At 37.9% G+C, this 17,825-nt stretch overlaps 1 protein-coding gene across 1 annotated transcript; it reads left to right on the top strand.

Annotated features, from left to right (window-relative positions):
* Positions 1 to 10,882: 10,882 nt before the first annotated feature.
* Positions 10,883 to 14,139, top strand: LOC117991694 (uncharacterized). Its single transcript, XM_034979292.2, has 3 exons — positions 10,883 to 10,917; positions 12,293 to 12,770; positions 13,738 to 14,139. The coding sequence occupies exons 1-3, from the start codon at positions 10,909 to 10,911 to the stop codon at positions 14,127 to 14,129; spliced, it is 879 nt and encodes a 292-aa protein (XP_034835183.1). The 5' UTR covers positions 10,883 to 10,908; the 3' UTR covers positions 14,130 to 14,139.
* The last annotated feature ends 3,686 nt before the right edge of the window (positions 14,140 to 17,825 follow it).

The raw sequence follows: 17,825 nt of genomic DNA, 5'->3' as shown, positions 1-17,825 counted from the left end.
TACCGACTATCAAAACTTTCTAAAAATAAGGGTATATAAACCTAGAAGCCTTACATACTTTTTTATTTAATCATCATCATCATCTCAACGTAGATAGTCGGCCCACTAAGCATCGATATCGAAGAATTTTAGGCCATACTCTACCACACTGATCAAGTGCGTATTGATAGACTTTCCACACCTTTGAGAATATTATGGAGAAGTCTCAGGCATGCAGTTTCCTTCATTCTTAAATCAAGACATACATAGGTAATTCGTTATTCCAAGAGTATTTTTTTAAAGAATATTAGCCGTGTTAGTCATAACTAATAGTCCCCTTTCCCCTCCAACTAAGCGGAAAGCTTGTGCTAGGAGTAGGTACGACAATAGTGCAACGGGTGGGATTTCAACCGCCGACCTTTCGGAAATCAGTCCACTTCTTCACCGTTGTGCTATTGAGGCTCAAAATTAGAGGTGCATACCCGGAATCGAACCCCGAACCCTTCCGAATAGGAAAAAGTCTTAGCCAATAAGCTATGACCGCTTTTTTATTACTTTAATTAAGAAAACCTAATTAGGAATTCAATTAGTAGGGATCCTCAGGATCCTATTTAGCTAGTTAAACGTTTTCATTCCTTTCCAGCTCTTATAGCTTAATCCTAAATTAGGATTACTTAATTCCGGGTAGATCGTAATTGCAGTGGCAGCTTTTGGAAAAGGTCAACCACTCTTTTGCTTCGAATTAGGGACGATTGATGCCAGCACGTGACGGGCGCGGGACGTGAAAGAAAAAAGATATGGAAGTACGTCAACCATAGACTACAGTTCGTCACGTTCGAATTTCAACTAGTAGGTACTTTGCACTCTAGCGAGCAAAACTACCACTTTCCACGCAGATTTGAAAGGGCAAAGGAATCCTTTCCGAGCGAGCGAGTGAGATGAGAATATTATTGTTTCGTAACTTAATGCTTGCCTAATTTAAAACATGTTATTATTTGATGAAAATACTATTCTAACTTATAAGATTCGTGAGATGTACGAACTTAATTAGAGTAATTTAGTAGCAAATGAGCCGTTGCAACTAATTTGTCTGAATCTAGACCGTCATGCAAATGTTACTAAATCCCATCATTACAGCCCATAGACGGCCTACTACTGAGCACAGGTCTCCTATCAGAGAATCCCTAATGAAAAAGGCTTAGGACGTACTCCACAACGTTTTTGAAAACGCAAATTCTTGTTCCGTTTGCCGTGGCGCAACGGCAGCGCTGCGGCAATTTCTAAATCTACATAAGTAATTTCGGTCGACTGATGTGCTTCGATCGGCTGATGTGCTTCGATCGACTGATGTGCTTCGATCGACTGATGTGCTTTGATCGACTGATGTGATTCGATCGACTGATGTGCTTCGATCGACTGATGTGATTTGATCGGTTGATGTACTTCGATCGGCTGATCCACATAAGTAATTTCGATCGACTGATGTGCGGCCGCAGCGCAAGTGTAGCGCTGCAGTCGCGCGTTTTTATTCATATGGATTTAAAAAGCAGCGCTGCAGCCGCTCTGCCTCCGTGCGTTACTTTGCGGCAAAGAAGACGCCCTTTCTGCTCTGGCACTTATTTTCACTGATATAGATATAATAAACATACAAGTTCTTTAATTAAAGATTAACTTGCTGATGCCCGCGACTTTGTCCGCGTGGATTTAGGTTTTTTAAATCCAGTGGGAATTCTTTAATTTTCTGAGATAAAAAGTAGCCTATGTCACTCTCCAGGTCTTTAACTGAGTATATCCATACAAAAATCACGTCGATCTGTTGCACCCCTCACACCTCTCTACCCGCCTTCTCAACTCCTGTCCCGCTGGCAAATTAGGTATCTATTCCTATTTGCATTAGGCTTTGAGCTTAATGCAAATAGGAATGTTAGATTGACTAGTGTTACTTAGAATGACAGATTTCTGTGTACATAGGTAGAAAAACACAACTCCTCCTTTTTTGAAAGTGGGTTAAAATAGTAAGTAGCTTATGTTACTCCTTGGTTAATCCTCTACTTATCTTTAAAAGTCCCGTCGAAATTAGTTCAGCCGTTCCGAAGATTAGCCCGTTAAAACAGTTTATATTAAAACTACAATTTTATTTATTAGTATAGATTAATGGGTATGGTCATGCAATATTGAATACACTAGCATTTGTAACTCAAAACACACAAGTAGGCAACATTACATAAGAGAATAATCTATGTAGTTCAAATGAAGATCTGAAGAAAGACCAATCTGACCTCATGCATAGTCATTAAGCTCATCTTGGCCGTATATGGTCGGAATGTACGGCGGTATGCCTCGATATCCAAGTTTGGCTTCCAAATGGCTTGAAATGGCGTGCCTTGGGAATGGTTGTATGACGCGTTGGGGAGAACAAACACTTAATCGCTTTCAAACGCACCTTGAATTCAATTTACTTTTTAATTTTTTAAACGTTTTCAATGTTAAGTTAGTATATAGAATGCTTAGCTCATTATGAATTCTTATCAATAATCTGATTGATAAGACATCGGGTACAATACAAAGTATCCGTAGTACGGGACTGGCGTAAGCGCAGCAGACCTCCGCAAAGAGATTTGGTAGGTAGATAAATTACATCAAATCCAACGCAGGGAGCCATGACGTAAGACAAGACTGCGGCAGATGAAAGCCCTGCAAGGAATCTATGTCAATCTAATCCACACCTATGTCTAACATAACAGTGGACACATTCTATCGGTTGACGACAATGACGACAAATGAATCCCATGGTGTAACAATGTCAATAATTAGTATTTGAATTATGTTTTGGAAAAAAAAATTATACGATAGTCGGTATAAGGATATTTCAATAAAGTTTACATTAAACAATTTGTTGTAATTTATTTCTTATCCTTCAAGCAATTAAAGATCTTCTAATATATCTAGCTAAAGTTAAGGTAAAGTTGAGGGAAACTTGAGTAAGTCTTTTGAGATCGGAGAAAATCTCGTTAGGGCGTTTGTGCACTCATCCGTGATTTTACGTATCCGTCAAAAAAATACGAATCGAATGTACATACGTATTCGTATGACGGCCACTTCGAAGAATCACGGATACGAATCGAATACGGAATAGCGCACAAACGCTCTAAGCCTGATTTTTATGCTTTCAAACATTTCAAATTTAATACTGTAATTTATATTATAACTTGTAGATAATTTCTTAACCTGAACAAGCTGGTTTTTATTTTTTTGACGTATTATGCTACTTAACCATCTTTTTGTAAAATGTAAAAGTGGTACTGTGTGTGTGTGAATAATAAAATGTAGTCTACATAGGATTTAGAATTTATGTTATTGTTGTTGTTTTATTACTTCGGAGATAAGAAACTGCGTTTCTTAAGTTACTAGCTGTAGGTATGTTATAGGTAGCTGGAAATAAAATAACACTTTATTAATGAGCTGTTTGAATGGATTGCTTTTAAATATTTTTTTTAACGAACAGATTCAGATAAGTGTGATCAATCCCTTTAATGAAGTAAGTCGGTAAATCGGACTTGCGCGTATTATGCCAAGTTATTATGCCTTTTAATTGTAAATACATTATTAATGAAGGAGAATCTTCTAATAGACATTTACTATATTTTTTGTCCGTTTCTAAATTTATCGGTTAAGGATCTAGCACTCCTTAAAGTTTATGGTTCTATTTAGAAATTCTTAATATAAGAGGTGTTTTATCTAAATATATAAAAGGGAAAGGTGACTGACTGATCTATCAACGCACAGCTCAAACTACTGGACGGATCGACCTGAAATTTTCCAAGCAGATAGCTATTATGACATAGGCATCCGTTAAGAAAGGATTTTTTGAAATTCAACCCCTAAGGGTTGAAATAGTGGTTTGAAATTTGTGTAGTCCACGCGGACGACGTCGCGAGCATAAGCTAGTATCTTATACAATTTCATTGAGCAATGAATTGGATATCTCTATTGCTATTTTTTTTTTAAAGGGAACACTTTGTATAAGTTTAGTCTTTCTCATTAAATTATTCATTAGGTAGATAATAGGGCAGATTCTCTTGTGCACAATCTCTAAACTACATTGACAGGTCCAAAATATAGTGCTATCCTTCTCCGCGAGCTACATTATGAAAGGGATAACATTTAACAATAGATAGACGTTGGGGTCCCAAGGTGCTGGAATGGCGACCTCGCACCGGAAGACGCAGTGTTGGAAGACCTCCCACTAGGTGGACGGACGACATCAGATGAGTCGCAGTTCAGGCGGCGCAAGACCGTGGCGTGTGGAAGTCCCTACAAGAGACCTATGTCCAGCAGTGGACGTCTTTCGGATGATTATGACGATGATGATGATGAAATTATGTAGGTTAGTAAATTAAGTAGGTAGGCACATCTTCTGAGTAGCCTTTTATGATACCTACTTATCCAAAGATTTAGAGCCGACCTAGGATTAAAATGCCTTGCCATAAATGATACGCAATCAGATCTAGGCATTCCAGACCTGTTGCTAGAGCTAGTCATCAAGTCAAAACTTGACATGCATATTTACTTGACTTAGTTTTTGGTAATGTCTAAGTATAGAATGTTATTTTGGTAGAGGCCAGTGAGACGGAATTAAAAAATATTCGAGACAAATAGGGATCATTTCCTTGATTTTAAGTATATCAGTACCCTTATTATAAATGCGAAAGTGAGTTTGTTTGTCGGTTTGTTGGTTTGTCCTTCAATCACGTCGCAACAGTGCAACGGATGGGTATAGATAAGACCTGGAGAGTGACATAGGCTACTTAATATCCCGGCAAATTACAGAGTTCCACGGGATTTGAAAAACCTAATTCCACGCGGACGAAGTCGCGGGCATCAGCTTGTCTTTTTATAAATTTGTAAAAATAAAATCTGCATAAAAAAATTATCAAAAAATACGAAACATAGGCTAAGTAGAAATTAAACAGCAATTTTTCTCAGGGTTCAAGTATTTAGGTGTTTCTATGTTCCGTAACTTCTAAATGCCTGAACAGATTTGCGTGTATACTTATATCGTTAGAATCCTTACATCACCCCGAGTGACACTGGCTATAAACTTTTTGAAAAAAAAAAATCAATATGGCAGTGCTGTTGTGTTTTTAATTTTCTTAATCACTAGGCACTTACTTGGTTTTTTCAAAAGCACGATTCTGACCGATCTCAAGTCAACATCCTGTATATAAATAATTGAAACTAATTATAACTTTAATCGTACTTATTAATTGCAAAAACTCATTAAAGTGCGGAAAAAACTTTTATTACCGAGATCTTTTAGCCATTTTCATGAATATTATTCATGGTATGGTTACCGGCCAGTTCCGTATATCGCAAAACTGTTGAAAAGGTCAAATTAAAATGCTTTACAGGTAAAGCTGCTTACAGACTTTTTGAGAAATTAAAACGTTTTTAGGGTTTCGTACCTCAAAATAAAAAAAATAACTCTTATAGGAACACTTTGTCGTCACGTCTGTCTGTCGATCCGTCGTGTCTGTCAAGAAAACCTATAAGTAAGTAAAATAAAGTTTTTAAGTAATTATTATATCACTTATAAAAACATCGTGAGAAAACCGGCATGCCTGAGAGTTCTCCATAATGTTCTTAAAAGTTTGTGTAGTCTGCCGATCGCACTTAGCCAAAACCCTTCTAAACCTGAGAGGAGGCCCGTGCTCTGTGGTGAGCCGGCGATAAGTTGATCATGATGATGATGATGATAATCTACGTCTTCGTCTTCTAGCTGTCTTCTAGATATTCTAGCATCTTGGGACCTTAGCGTCTATCATTGTATTTATTGACTAGCTGTTGCCCGCGACTTCACCCACGTCAACTCTATTTTCCCAAGGAATTTCCAAAAAAAACTTTTATACAAACCTTGTCTTCTTGACAATTATGAACACAACAAAAAAAATAAGCAATTTGGTGCAGTTATTCAGAAGTTATGCGCGTGTATATTATATACATTTCGGTGATTTTTTTTTATCATAGATTTTGCAGTTTTCTGCCTTTCTTTTCTGGTATGGTATTTGCGGTATATATTTAAAAAATGCACCTAACAGCTAACAGATAAATAAAGCTCCATTTAAAAGAAGTTTGTAAGCGGCCTAAACTAAGCGTCATCGTTTAATTGATTAGTGACGGCACCATCAATTAATTTAACAAGAAACAATAGAGACATGATATGATTAGTATTTCATTGCTTTATAATATATTTTTTGTTTCATTACTTAGTTAATAAGTAGTCGCTAAAAATATTAAATTGATCAATAATTTTATTAGATGACTTATAATATGCTCGCGACTTCGACCGCTTGGACTACACAAATTTCAAACCCCTATTTCACCCCCTTAGGAGTTGAATTTTCAAAAATCCTTTCTTAACAGATGCCTACCTCATAATAGCTATCTGCATGCCAAATTTCAGCCCGATCCGCCCAGTAGTTTGAGCTGTGCGTTGATAGATCAGTCAGTCAGTCTGTCACCTTTTCCTTTTATATATTTAGATGCCCGTTACTGTGTCCGCGTGGATTTAGGTTTTTCAATCCCGTGGGAATTATTTGATTTTCCCGGGTAAAAAGCAGTTAGTGCTCATCTTTAGGATGCAAGCTATCTCGTACCAAATAGATGTTGCCCATGACTCTGATCTACGTGAATTTAGCTTTTTTTGTCCCGTCGGAATTATTTGATTTTCCCGGATGAAAAGTCAAAATTGGTTTATCAGATGGGCTGTGAAAAGCTAGCAGACAAACAGATATGCTTTCCCATTCAAACTAATATTATAAATGCGAAAGTGTGTCTGTCTGTCTGTCTGCTAGCTTTTCACGGCCCAACAGTTTAACCAATTTTGATGAGATTTGGTACTGAGCTAGCTTACATCCCGGGGAAGGTCATAGACATACTTTTTATCCCGGAAAATCAAAGAGTTCCCACGGGATTCCAAAAATCTAAATCTACGCGGACGAAGTCGCGGGCATCATCTAGTTTTATAATATTAGAAGAATAGATTGGAATATAGGACATGGACTAGAATCATGACATGACATCACTTCAAATTCGACTGAAAACCTAATAGATTGTTGCACTTATTTAGTATGCAAATAATACAGTAGTTATACAAACTTTAAATTACTTGGTATAGGTTACCATGACGTCACAAATGATTCCATACTACAATACTTACTATGAAACTATGAAATCTATACATGTAAAATCGGTCAAGTGCGAATCGGACTCGCACAGGAAGGGTTCCGTACCATCGCAAAAGAAATAACACTTTTAATTTTCATGGTGGCAATTTTGAAAGGAGATCGCCCGTGAACTCTTTTGTGGCATCGTGTCAAAACTTAAATTAATTTTTTTTTAAATGTGTTATTTTTTTACGATTATGTTTTATTACGACTTTTTTCACTCTATTATTGAAAATATCCACAATTACAGTTAGAATCGTAGACATGCACTTATTTTGAAGAAGTATTAATTAAATATAACCTCAATATCAGCAATATAAAAAATAAGATTTCTTTATAACCTGGGTGAATAAATAGAAATCGTTTGCAGAATGTAAAGAGTTAATTATTTGTCTACAAAATAAAATTAAAACCATGGTGACATAACAATTATATTAGGGGGTCCCAAAGCTCCTAAGAAAATGGGCAATCTCCTTTTCTGTATTTGTTGTTTGTCGGCAATAGGAATACACATTCTGTGAAAATTTGGTCTCTAACTATTATGGTTCACCTTCCCGGGTACCAAACAAGAAATTTTGACAGTAGGTTTCTTTTATAACGGAGATTATTCAGAAATTCCACCCCTAAGCGGGGAATAAAATATGGAATGAAAATTTGTCTAAAGGTCCAAATTATCACCAAATGCTTCGATTATTAAGGTCAGTATACAGTTAAAACCATACCTTGAGTTACTAAACTTGGTAAAATTCCAAATATTCTCCACGATTTAGGTTTGCACGCTATTTTTCAAGGACGCAACGGTTTCTACGTGACCGGCCCTCTTCTACTTCCTCACGTCGCACCACGATTTGCCAAAACAGACTACAAAGCCTTACTTGTTCCCAAAAAAGTTTATTGCGAAATCTTAGCAAACGAGCTAATTCATAATTTCGACTATTAATAATTGTAAAGCTAGTTACTCATTGTAGGACTTGTAACTATTTTGTTTATTTTATACAAGCTGAAGTGGCAGTGGGCAGGTCATACATGTCGTAGAGGCGATGGCAGTTGGAGCTGGAAAGTCCTTGAGTGGAGACCGCTTTTAAGCAAGCGTAGTGTGGGACGCCCTCCAGCACGCTAGACCGACGATATAAACGGGCAGGCGGGAAGTGGCTGGATGAGGAAGACTGAGGACCGGGCGTTGTGGCGCTTTTTAGGGAAGGCCTATGTCCAACATGGACGTCCACAGGCTGATGATGATGATGCATGCATTGCCAAGTTAGGTATTTTAAAATATATACATAGTAAATATACAATTAATATACAGTTACATATACATATAAGCTACTATAGGTAATTCATTTTGAATCGAATTTATTTTTACTTTTATTTATTGATCGCAAAAACTAATTAAATTTGTTATAATTTCAATTTGTGTCATAATAGCTATTTTCATTCCAAATTTCAGCCCGATCCATCCAGTAGTTTGATAGATCAGTCAGTCAGTCTGTCAGTCACCTTTTCCTTTTATATATTAATAATAATATTATAATAATAATAATAAAAATATAACGGGCGAGCGCGAGTGACGTGAGGGTGTGCGGGGCGACCCCCCACCTCATACCCCGATTTCCATCTCAATGTGTCTATACTTAATAATTTTTTAATTACATATCAAAAATTGCACAACCGGCAGGATTCGAACATGCGTCTCATGGATTCGCGCGATGCTCTGACTGCTAAGCCACGGTTCGCTTGCTGCCAGTGTCTATACTTACATCAGTTATAGTACGATTCGAACGTAAATGCGCCCCTGAAGTTTGCGCAAACGTTGCGCAGAACACATATTATTTTGGGTGTCCGAGGTCGCCCGAGGTAGCGGGGAGGGTAACAGCGCACGTCTCGCTCCTACATTCCCGCCAGTTCCTTGATGCGTCTCTCTCTCGCTATACGTGTCTTGTTTGTTTGTACAGTCGAGTTGAGAAGTTACTTTGTTTTGTTATAGTTACAGCTTGCTTTTAAGCTGAAGTGGAACCTACCGCCAGTTAAGTGACTTAGTTCTCGAGTCTACCATGCGCAAGATCGCAAAGCTAGCTTCACGCAGACGCATTTAAGTTTGAATCGTACTGTACATTTGTAGTAACATCTCGCATACAATGAGTACTCTCCTTAACGTTATCCTAATCACGAATATCACGATGTTGATAATCTGATCTGCAGAACAAAGATTTGATAGGACCTAAGACGGCTTTCGTAATTAATCAATTTTCGAATTGTTGTGCTTGGCTTAATTAATGGTCTACCCTTGAATGTAATACCTCCTGTGACAAGCGAGGTCCGGAGTAAACTTTATCTATACTAATAACTTACCCCTCATGCATATCGTATCTACAGCAGGGTTGTTGCGGATGCCAATATTTTGACATCCGCGGAAGCGGAATAATGCGAATGTTCGGATGCGGATGCTAATATCCGTAACACCCTTGTTAGGTATCATTGTACACTTTTTACCCGACTGCGGCAAAGTCCAAAGGAGGGATATATTATGTTTGACCCGTATGTATGTATGTACGTCCGTTTCAATGTCCGCTTGTCAATACTGAACGGCTCATACGATTTTGATAAATGATATGTCATTAGATTCATCGTTGACCAGTGGCCCTACCGCAGTTGTTTGACAGCTACAATGTCACGATCGCAATCATCTCTGATTGGTTAATGCTCGCTCACTATTGGCCACAATGCATTGTTGCAACAAGAATCGCACAAATTCAGCCAATCAGAACAATTGAGATTGTAATAATGATTGATGCAGGTTTTAGACAATCGCCCTACTGGAATCATGAAATTTGGCATGTAGCTAGGTTTTATATTAAAATAAATACTCGAGTATGGAACCCTCGGTGCGCGAGTATGACTCGCACTTGGCCGGTTTATTTTTTACTAGCTGTTGCCCGCGATTTCGTTCGCGTGGATTTACGTTTTTGAAAATCCCGTGGGAACTCTTTACTTTTCCAGTATAAAAATAGGCTATGTCACTCTCCAGGTCATTGACTATACCCATGCAAAAAATAGGCTATGTCACTCTCCAGGTCTTTGACTATACCCATGCAAAAAATAGGCTATGTCACTCTCCAGGTCTTTGACTATACCCATGCAAAAATAGGCTATGTCACTCTCCAGGTCTTTGACTATACCCATGCAAAAAATAGGCTATGTCACTCTCCAGGTCTTTGACTATTTCCATGCAAAAAATAGACTATGTCACTCTCCAGGTCTTCGACTATACCCATGCAAAAAATAGGCTATGTCACTCTCCAGGTTTTTGACTATACCCATGCAAAAAAATCACGCCGATCCGTTGCTCCGTTGCAACGTGACTGAAGGACAAACCAACAAACCTACAAACCAATAAGCCAACAAACCAACAAGCAAACACACTTTCGCATTTATAATAGGGGTAGTGATTTTAAGTATTAAAAAAAAGTTGAAACGTCTCCCAAAGCTACGTAGCGAGTTCTGTAATAGGTTATCATCTTTAAGGCTACATGAACGAAGTCACAAATAGAGACTAGTCAAGGATAGCACAAAACATTACGTCAGGCCACGTGCGAGGTGCTCAGGATTAGGATCTGATGATCTGGTATATAATAGGTCAATTGTGTCTCGAACCTCACAGTTTTGTGCGAGCATCACATTTGGTTGTACCTACACAGATCCAAAAATGAAATTGGTAGGTAAACGTTTTAATTTTATATTAATTCATAAAAAACTAAGTCTCCTTTGTATTTAAAAATACACAAATATGAGTAGTTTTAATTAATATTAGTTATAAAAATAACTAGCTGATTCGGCCCAGCTCGAGAGAAATTTCGGAAAATCCTTTCGTAATGAGGGACGAGAGGGTAATATCAAAAAGTTTCAGGACTCTGAAAGTTAAACCTATTAAAATTAATTTAATAACTAGCTTATTCAACGCAACTTCGTCCGCGTGGACTACATAAATTTCAGACCCCAATTATACCCCGTTAAGGGTTGTATTTTCAAAAATCAATGTCTACGTCATGATAGCTATCTGAATGAAAATTTCAGCCCAATTTATCCAGTAGTTTGAGCTTTGCGTTGATAGATCAATCAGTCAGTAGTCAGTCAGTCAGTATCAGTCAGTTTTTCTTTTTATTTATATAGATAAACAAATTACAATTCTATTTTTACTGCATGATCTAAAAGTAGAAGAATTCTAATAACCAGTGATGTTACGATTTACGAGTCAATCCATATTAATTAATGCTAATATTATTAATGCAAAAGTGAATTTGTTTTCATGACAACATATTGGACAGAGAGAGAGAGAGAGAGAGAGAGACCCATCGCGGGACCCTAGACAAAGACACCTTTTATCTCAGGAAATCAAAGTACCAAGAAATTCCTGAAGGCAACCACAGGAATTTTAAAACAGAAACTCCACGCGGACATTAATTATTAGTGCGTTAACTTTGTATAGTTTAAGCTTTCTAACAAAAGTTTCAATCATCTTTTATAAGTGTAATCCGTAAAGAATGACTCCTCACGCGCCATTTTAACTCTATGGGTAAATTGTCATGTCAAAAGTACGGTTCACCTTTGAAATAAGGGCTAACATCTTCTAAATATATAAAAGGATTGACTGCCTGACTCATCTATCAACGCACAGCTGAAACTACTGGACAGATCGGGCTGTAATTTGGCACGCAGATAGCTATTATGACGTAGGCTGATCTGGTAAGAAAGGATTTTTGAAAATTCAACCCTTGAGGGGGTGAAATTCGGGTTTGAAGTTTATGTAGTCCACGCGGATGAAGTCGCGAGCATAAGCTAGTCATAGATAAAAGCTTATCTGTAGCTAAAATCGTGCTTTTGACATTCTATGTATTTGACACAAAAAGTTAAAATGGCTCGTGAGGAGTTAAATTCTACGCGTTATACAGGAAATTAACTTTATTAACGTTTGATTTATGTGTTTATATTATGATTCTTGTATTCCAGTTTTTCTTTTTGTATGATCGTCACGTCTTGCTAGCATATCTACCTACCTCATAATGACTAAAACTTGTTTTTTTTTTCTGCAGTTACTCGTTTTCGCCCTAATCGCCGTCACTTCAGCTGCCCGCTTAGAACATCTCGAACGTGGCTACCTTCCACCGGACAATAACTTTGGCACCAATGGATTTGGCGCCAACATTGGCAGCTTTGGCAATGGTTTTAACTCTGGGAGCAATGGCTTGGGCAATGGCATCAACGCTGGCAATAGTTTGAGCAGTGGTTTTGGTTCCAATGGCCAAGGAAACAACGGTATCAGACCAATCGGACAAAGCCCCTCTTTCACCAATGGTTTTGGAACAAATGGCTCAAATGGAAAAGGCCAAAGCCCAACCACTTTTGGTTTCAATGGAAAAGGAAATGATGGATCTCAAGGTGCCGATGGTTTTGGTTCTATTGGAACTACAAATGGTTTCACTGGAGCTACCTCCAACCAGTATCTTCCTCCTGATCAAAGCTCTTCTGGATCTGGAGCTGGTTTTAATTTCGTAGGATCTTCAATCAAGCGTGAGTTCAATTTCTATTACCTTTGAGAAAGTCTAACACTTATTACTTATGAGTATTCATAGTCAATATAGGGCCTTCTTTAAAGGACGACTAAAACGACATGTGTCATATAAGCTAGCTTATTCCCGCGTCTTCGTCCGCGTGGACTACACAAGTTTCAAGAAACCCTATTTTACCCCTTTTGAGGTTGGATTTTTAAAATCGTTTCTTAGCGGATGTCTTCGTCATAATAGCTATCTGCATGCCAAATTTCAGCCCGATCCGTCCAGTAGTTTGAGCTGTGCGTTGATAGATCAGTCAGTCAGTCAGTCAGCTTTTATATATTTGTAAGATTTATTATGACACGTGTCGTTTGAATCGTCCTCTAAAGAAGCCCCTTTCTTGATGAATTCTGGTGTTAGACAGTTTAAAAAGTCAACAGATTTATTTATATACTGTGTAACTTTTTATATAATACTAGCTTATGCTCGCGACTTCGTCCGCGTGAATTACACAAATATCAAACCCCTATTTCACCCCTTTAGGTGTGGAATTTTCAAAATTCCTTTCTTAGCGGATGCCTACGTCATAATAGCTATCTGCATGCCAAACTTCAGCCCGATCCGTCCAGTAGTTTGAGCTGTGCGTTGATTTTATTTTATTTTATTTTATTTATTTATTTTATTTAGATCAGTCAGACCAGTTTGATAGATCAGTCAGTCAGTCAGTCAGTCAGTCAGTCAGTCAGTCAGTGAGTAACCTTTTCCTTTTATATATTTAGAATTTGATTCTAAATGAATTAAGATCTAATATCAGATCAAAGTAACCAAATCCTCCAATTTCAATACGGGTGTATCTTCAAGTCAAAAGAGAATAGGTATCTTCTAGGCAAGCGTGCTCCATCTTAGGCTGCGTTATCACTTGCCAGCAGGTCTGGTTGAAGCCAAGCGCTAGTCTATAAATTAAAAAAAAAAACTTTTTTTTACAGCTGCATGCTCTACCTGTGGTCCGAATCGTTTCTCTCAACAATACAACCAAGTTTCCTCATCAATACCCGGTACCAGCTACGGAGTACCGCAATTTGATTCTTCCCTTAGCACCAATGGTGGATCAAACCTTGGTACAAACTTTGGATCGACATTGGGATCACCTGGTTCTACGTTCCAAAGTTCTGAACCGTCTGGTTCTAACGCTGGATCTTCTTTCGGTTCTCCAAATGGTAACATTGAATTTAGTTCCTTTGAATCTCAAGGGCTTTTGGGGTCTCAGGGATCTTTAGGATCTCAGGGCACAGCTAATCGTCAGTACTTGCCACCTAGACCGTCTTCCCAGAACCCACCTCAACAGCCTTTCGATGAAAAATATGGCTATTTCTATTAGAAAATAAATAATAATATTATGTTGTTTTACAAAATGTGTTCCAATATTATTATGTAATTTTATTAAATAAAATGTTCATTTTACTTTTCACAGATTTTTTTTATTCTTCAAACACTGCGTAACTTATTTAATAACTCTTAACGCCACTTTGTAGATATGCAATGTAGGTTTATTGACAGTATTTAAATCGTCAATGAAGACGGAAAAGATATAGATGACTACGATAACACAATATGTATGACAAAACTTTACTCACGTATTTCGTCGACGTCTAGCCCGACTAGTTTCGTCGACGAAACACGTGAATAAAGCCGTTTTGTCATATGTGTAAACGCTAAAATTGAGGATAACGTTAAAAAATATCAGTCGAACTGGTTTGCCGGTGAGTCCATGGTATACCCATGCCAAAACCATCACAACAGGAAACCGTCATGTTTACATCAGTAGATATTAATTGCAGTTATTAATATTTAGCTGCGCTTCATTGTCTGATAAATAAATATAATTGTTGCAATTAATTTGAAGAAGATTTTACAGCATTTGTTCTTAAATTTTGTAGTATTTGTAATTTGTATCTGCAGTTTTTTATTTGACAACGGTACTGATTCTAAGCTCACCTAAATGTTGGAGATTTCCTCTTCTTACTAATGTGTGTACATATACCTACTCGTAATATAAAAAGGACAGTTTGAGATTTTAAATTTAATTTAGAGCTTTCAAACCTCGTGACTTTAGCAGAGGTGCCAGTTGCAAGCCTATTGTTGTAGCATGCACTAAAATTTTGAGAAGAAAAAGATGCATATACTCTAAATTTAGTTCAGAGAACGACAACAGAATCGGCGCCAATACCGTTATTTGTTAAAATAAAACTTATAGCTGCACTGTACTATAATCATCCCATCGTCGGTTCACTACTGAGCACGAGTCTCCTTACAAAATGAGAAAGGTTTATATACCATACCACACCAACCTATACATAGCTGACCTGACCAAGCTATAAGCGGAGCTATAATCCGCTGAAACAGATCTGTATGGTGTAACATGCAGCATGCGACATGCACCGCCCGCCCTCCCACTGGTAAACATGCAGGAAAAACCAGCCACTAGGCAAGCCATACGCACCACCACCACGCAGCACCACACAAATCCCAATTTGATAGTTTCGCCCTGTTTCAGCGGATTATAGCAAATTAAGCTTTTGGTTCATTGTATATCATGGATTTCCGCAAAGTAACGCCTGCTTCTATACAACAGATTGGAAGACACACCTTTGAAAACATTTATTGAGTAAAACTCACTTTCCACACGATGTTTAACTTCACCATTAGCTTCGAAAAAGTTTATAGCCTCAATAACTCAACGGTTAAAGGTGCGGACTGAAATTTGAAAGGTCGCCGGTTCAAACCCCACCCGTTGCACTATAATTGTCGTCGTCCTAGCACAAGCTTCACGCTTAATTGGAAAGGAAAGGGGAATGTTAGTCAAGGGCCATGGCTAATAATCTTTAAAAACCGGCCAAGTGCGAGTCAGGCTCGCGCAATGAGGGTTCCGTACTACAGTCGTATTTTTTCGACATTTTGCAGGATAATTCAAAAACTATGATACATAAAAATAAATAAAAATCTGTTTTAGAATACACAGGTGAAGAACTTTCATATGATACCCCACTTGATATAGTTATCTTACTTAGAAAATTGAAAATACTAATTATTAGTTCATGACCACAATTTAATTTTTTTTGTGTGATGTAACCACAAATTCACGGTTTTCAGATTTTTTCCCGAATGTCAGCTATAAGATCTACCTACCTTCCAAATTTCATGATTCTAGGTCAACGGGAAGTACCCTGTAGGTTTCTTGACAGACAGACAGACAGACAACAAAGTGATCCTATAAGGGTTCCGTTTTTCCTTTTGAGGTGCGGAACCCTAAAAAAGTTAAAACGCGCGCCCCGGATCGACCCCTGGACCCCTCGAATCAGCCTCCTACATCTCAACCACTAGACCGTCACCGCGTTGTCACATTACGCGAAGTAAACAAGGTCACATAAGATCTCAAGGCTTACTGAGGACTGAACACGTTTTAACATAATTGGTTTTGATACAGTTAAAGCTCATTTGCTGTAGCTGCCCTTGAAAACACTTAATGTGACCTACTTTTTACTGGCAGCGCGTGTTATGATCAATGATAAATATCCATACTTCCATACTTATATTATAAATGCGAAAGTGTGTCTGTCTGTCTGTCTGGCTGTCTGTCTGCTAGCTTTTCACGGCCCAAACGTTCAACCGACTTTGATGAAATTTGGTACAGAGTTAGCTTATATCCCGGGGAAGGAAATATGCTACTTTTTATGCCGGAAAGTTGAAGAGTTCCCACGGGATTTCAAAAAACCTAAATCCACACGGACGAAGTCGCGGGCATCATCTAGTAGTCCACAAAAATCACTTCTCACGCGCCATTTAACTCTATGTCAAAAGTTCGGTTCACCGTTAAAATAAGGCTCAGAATACATACGTTTAGAAGGTAGCTCTATTGTGACTCTTGCTGTTATAGCTAAATGCATTGAAGCTCTTCGGATATTTACGTTACGGATATTCGCATGTGCATTCGCAAATTCTGAACATCCGTATTAATTCAGACATCCGCATCCGCATTCGCATCAATTAATGCGGAGCTTTTACGGATGTGGATTCATAAATATGAAATGAAATGGTCGTTATTTCTTGCAAATGCAAGAAATAACGACCTGCAAAGAAAGTGGGCGGGGCCAGAGCAGCGCGTGCCTCGCGCGTGTTGGCTAGTTGATATCTTCGTTCGGTAACTGACCGATCAAAAAGTGTACAATGGTACCCAACAGCGGTGCGATGGATACTAGCATCCGCATCCGCAAATGCGGAACATTCACATTAATTCAGACATCCGCATCCGCATCCGTGGATGTCATAATATTGACATCCTAACCCAGGGAGGATTTTTCTACAAAGGGGACGATGGCCAAATCTACTCCGTCAGATTCACTGCTGGAGAAGGTGGTTTCAGACCCGAGGGAGCTCATCTTCCTGTACCACTTCCTACTGCGAGATTCTGCTGGTTTTGAAGCAGAATGAGCAAGTTGAAGCTGCTGGGACCTTTGATGATAGATTACAGTTTTAAATGATGCTAAAGTTACAGTTTGGACCCTGCGATTTTAAGTGTACTTTTAGATAGACAGTCATAGACCTAGATCATATTTTAACTAGTAAAATTAAGTATATCAATATGTAGTCACGCAAATATTTTATCTTTATTTAGGTTTTACTATGTATCTCTCATTTTGTGAAGAGTATTATTTAATGTAGACCACTGATTCTTAGAAGCAATGATTCTATTATTTCTTCAAAAAAATAAAATATTAAAGAATTTTGTTTTTATCCAGCAAATAAAGGCCAAACTGGTCCAAGTCCACCAGGTCAAAGACTTGGTTCTGGCAACCACCAAGGAAGTTGCAATTCTAACGCTGGTTACAGCTATTGAAGATTTAAGATTTGACTAGTTATTCTACATTGCTTTCCTATTAATTTTGTCATTTTAAATTATTATGTGTTCTATCTAATTTAAAATTTCCTTTAAGAATAATTATTCTATCTGCATTCAGTAATTTAGTAAATGTTCACGATTCATCAATGTTTAATAATAAAATACAATAGAATTTTT

Source organism: Maniola hyperantus, chromosome 20 (assembly GCF_902806685.2).
Source record: "Maniola hyperantus chromosome 20, iAphHyp1.2, whole genome shotgun sequence".
Lineage (NCBI taxonomy): Eukaryota > Metazoa > Arthropoda > Insecta > Lepidoptera > Nymphalidae > Maniola > Maniola hyperantus.
This window is presented reverse-complemented; position numbering and strand designations above follow the sequence as displayed.

Coding starts and splice junctions, on each gene's coding strand:
- LOC117991694 (XM_034979292.2), top strand. Junction 12,771..13,737: donor CGTAGGATCTTCAATCAAGC/GTGAGTTCAATT, acceptor TTTTTTTTACAG/CTGCATGCTCTACCTGTGGT.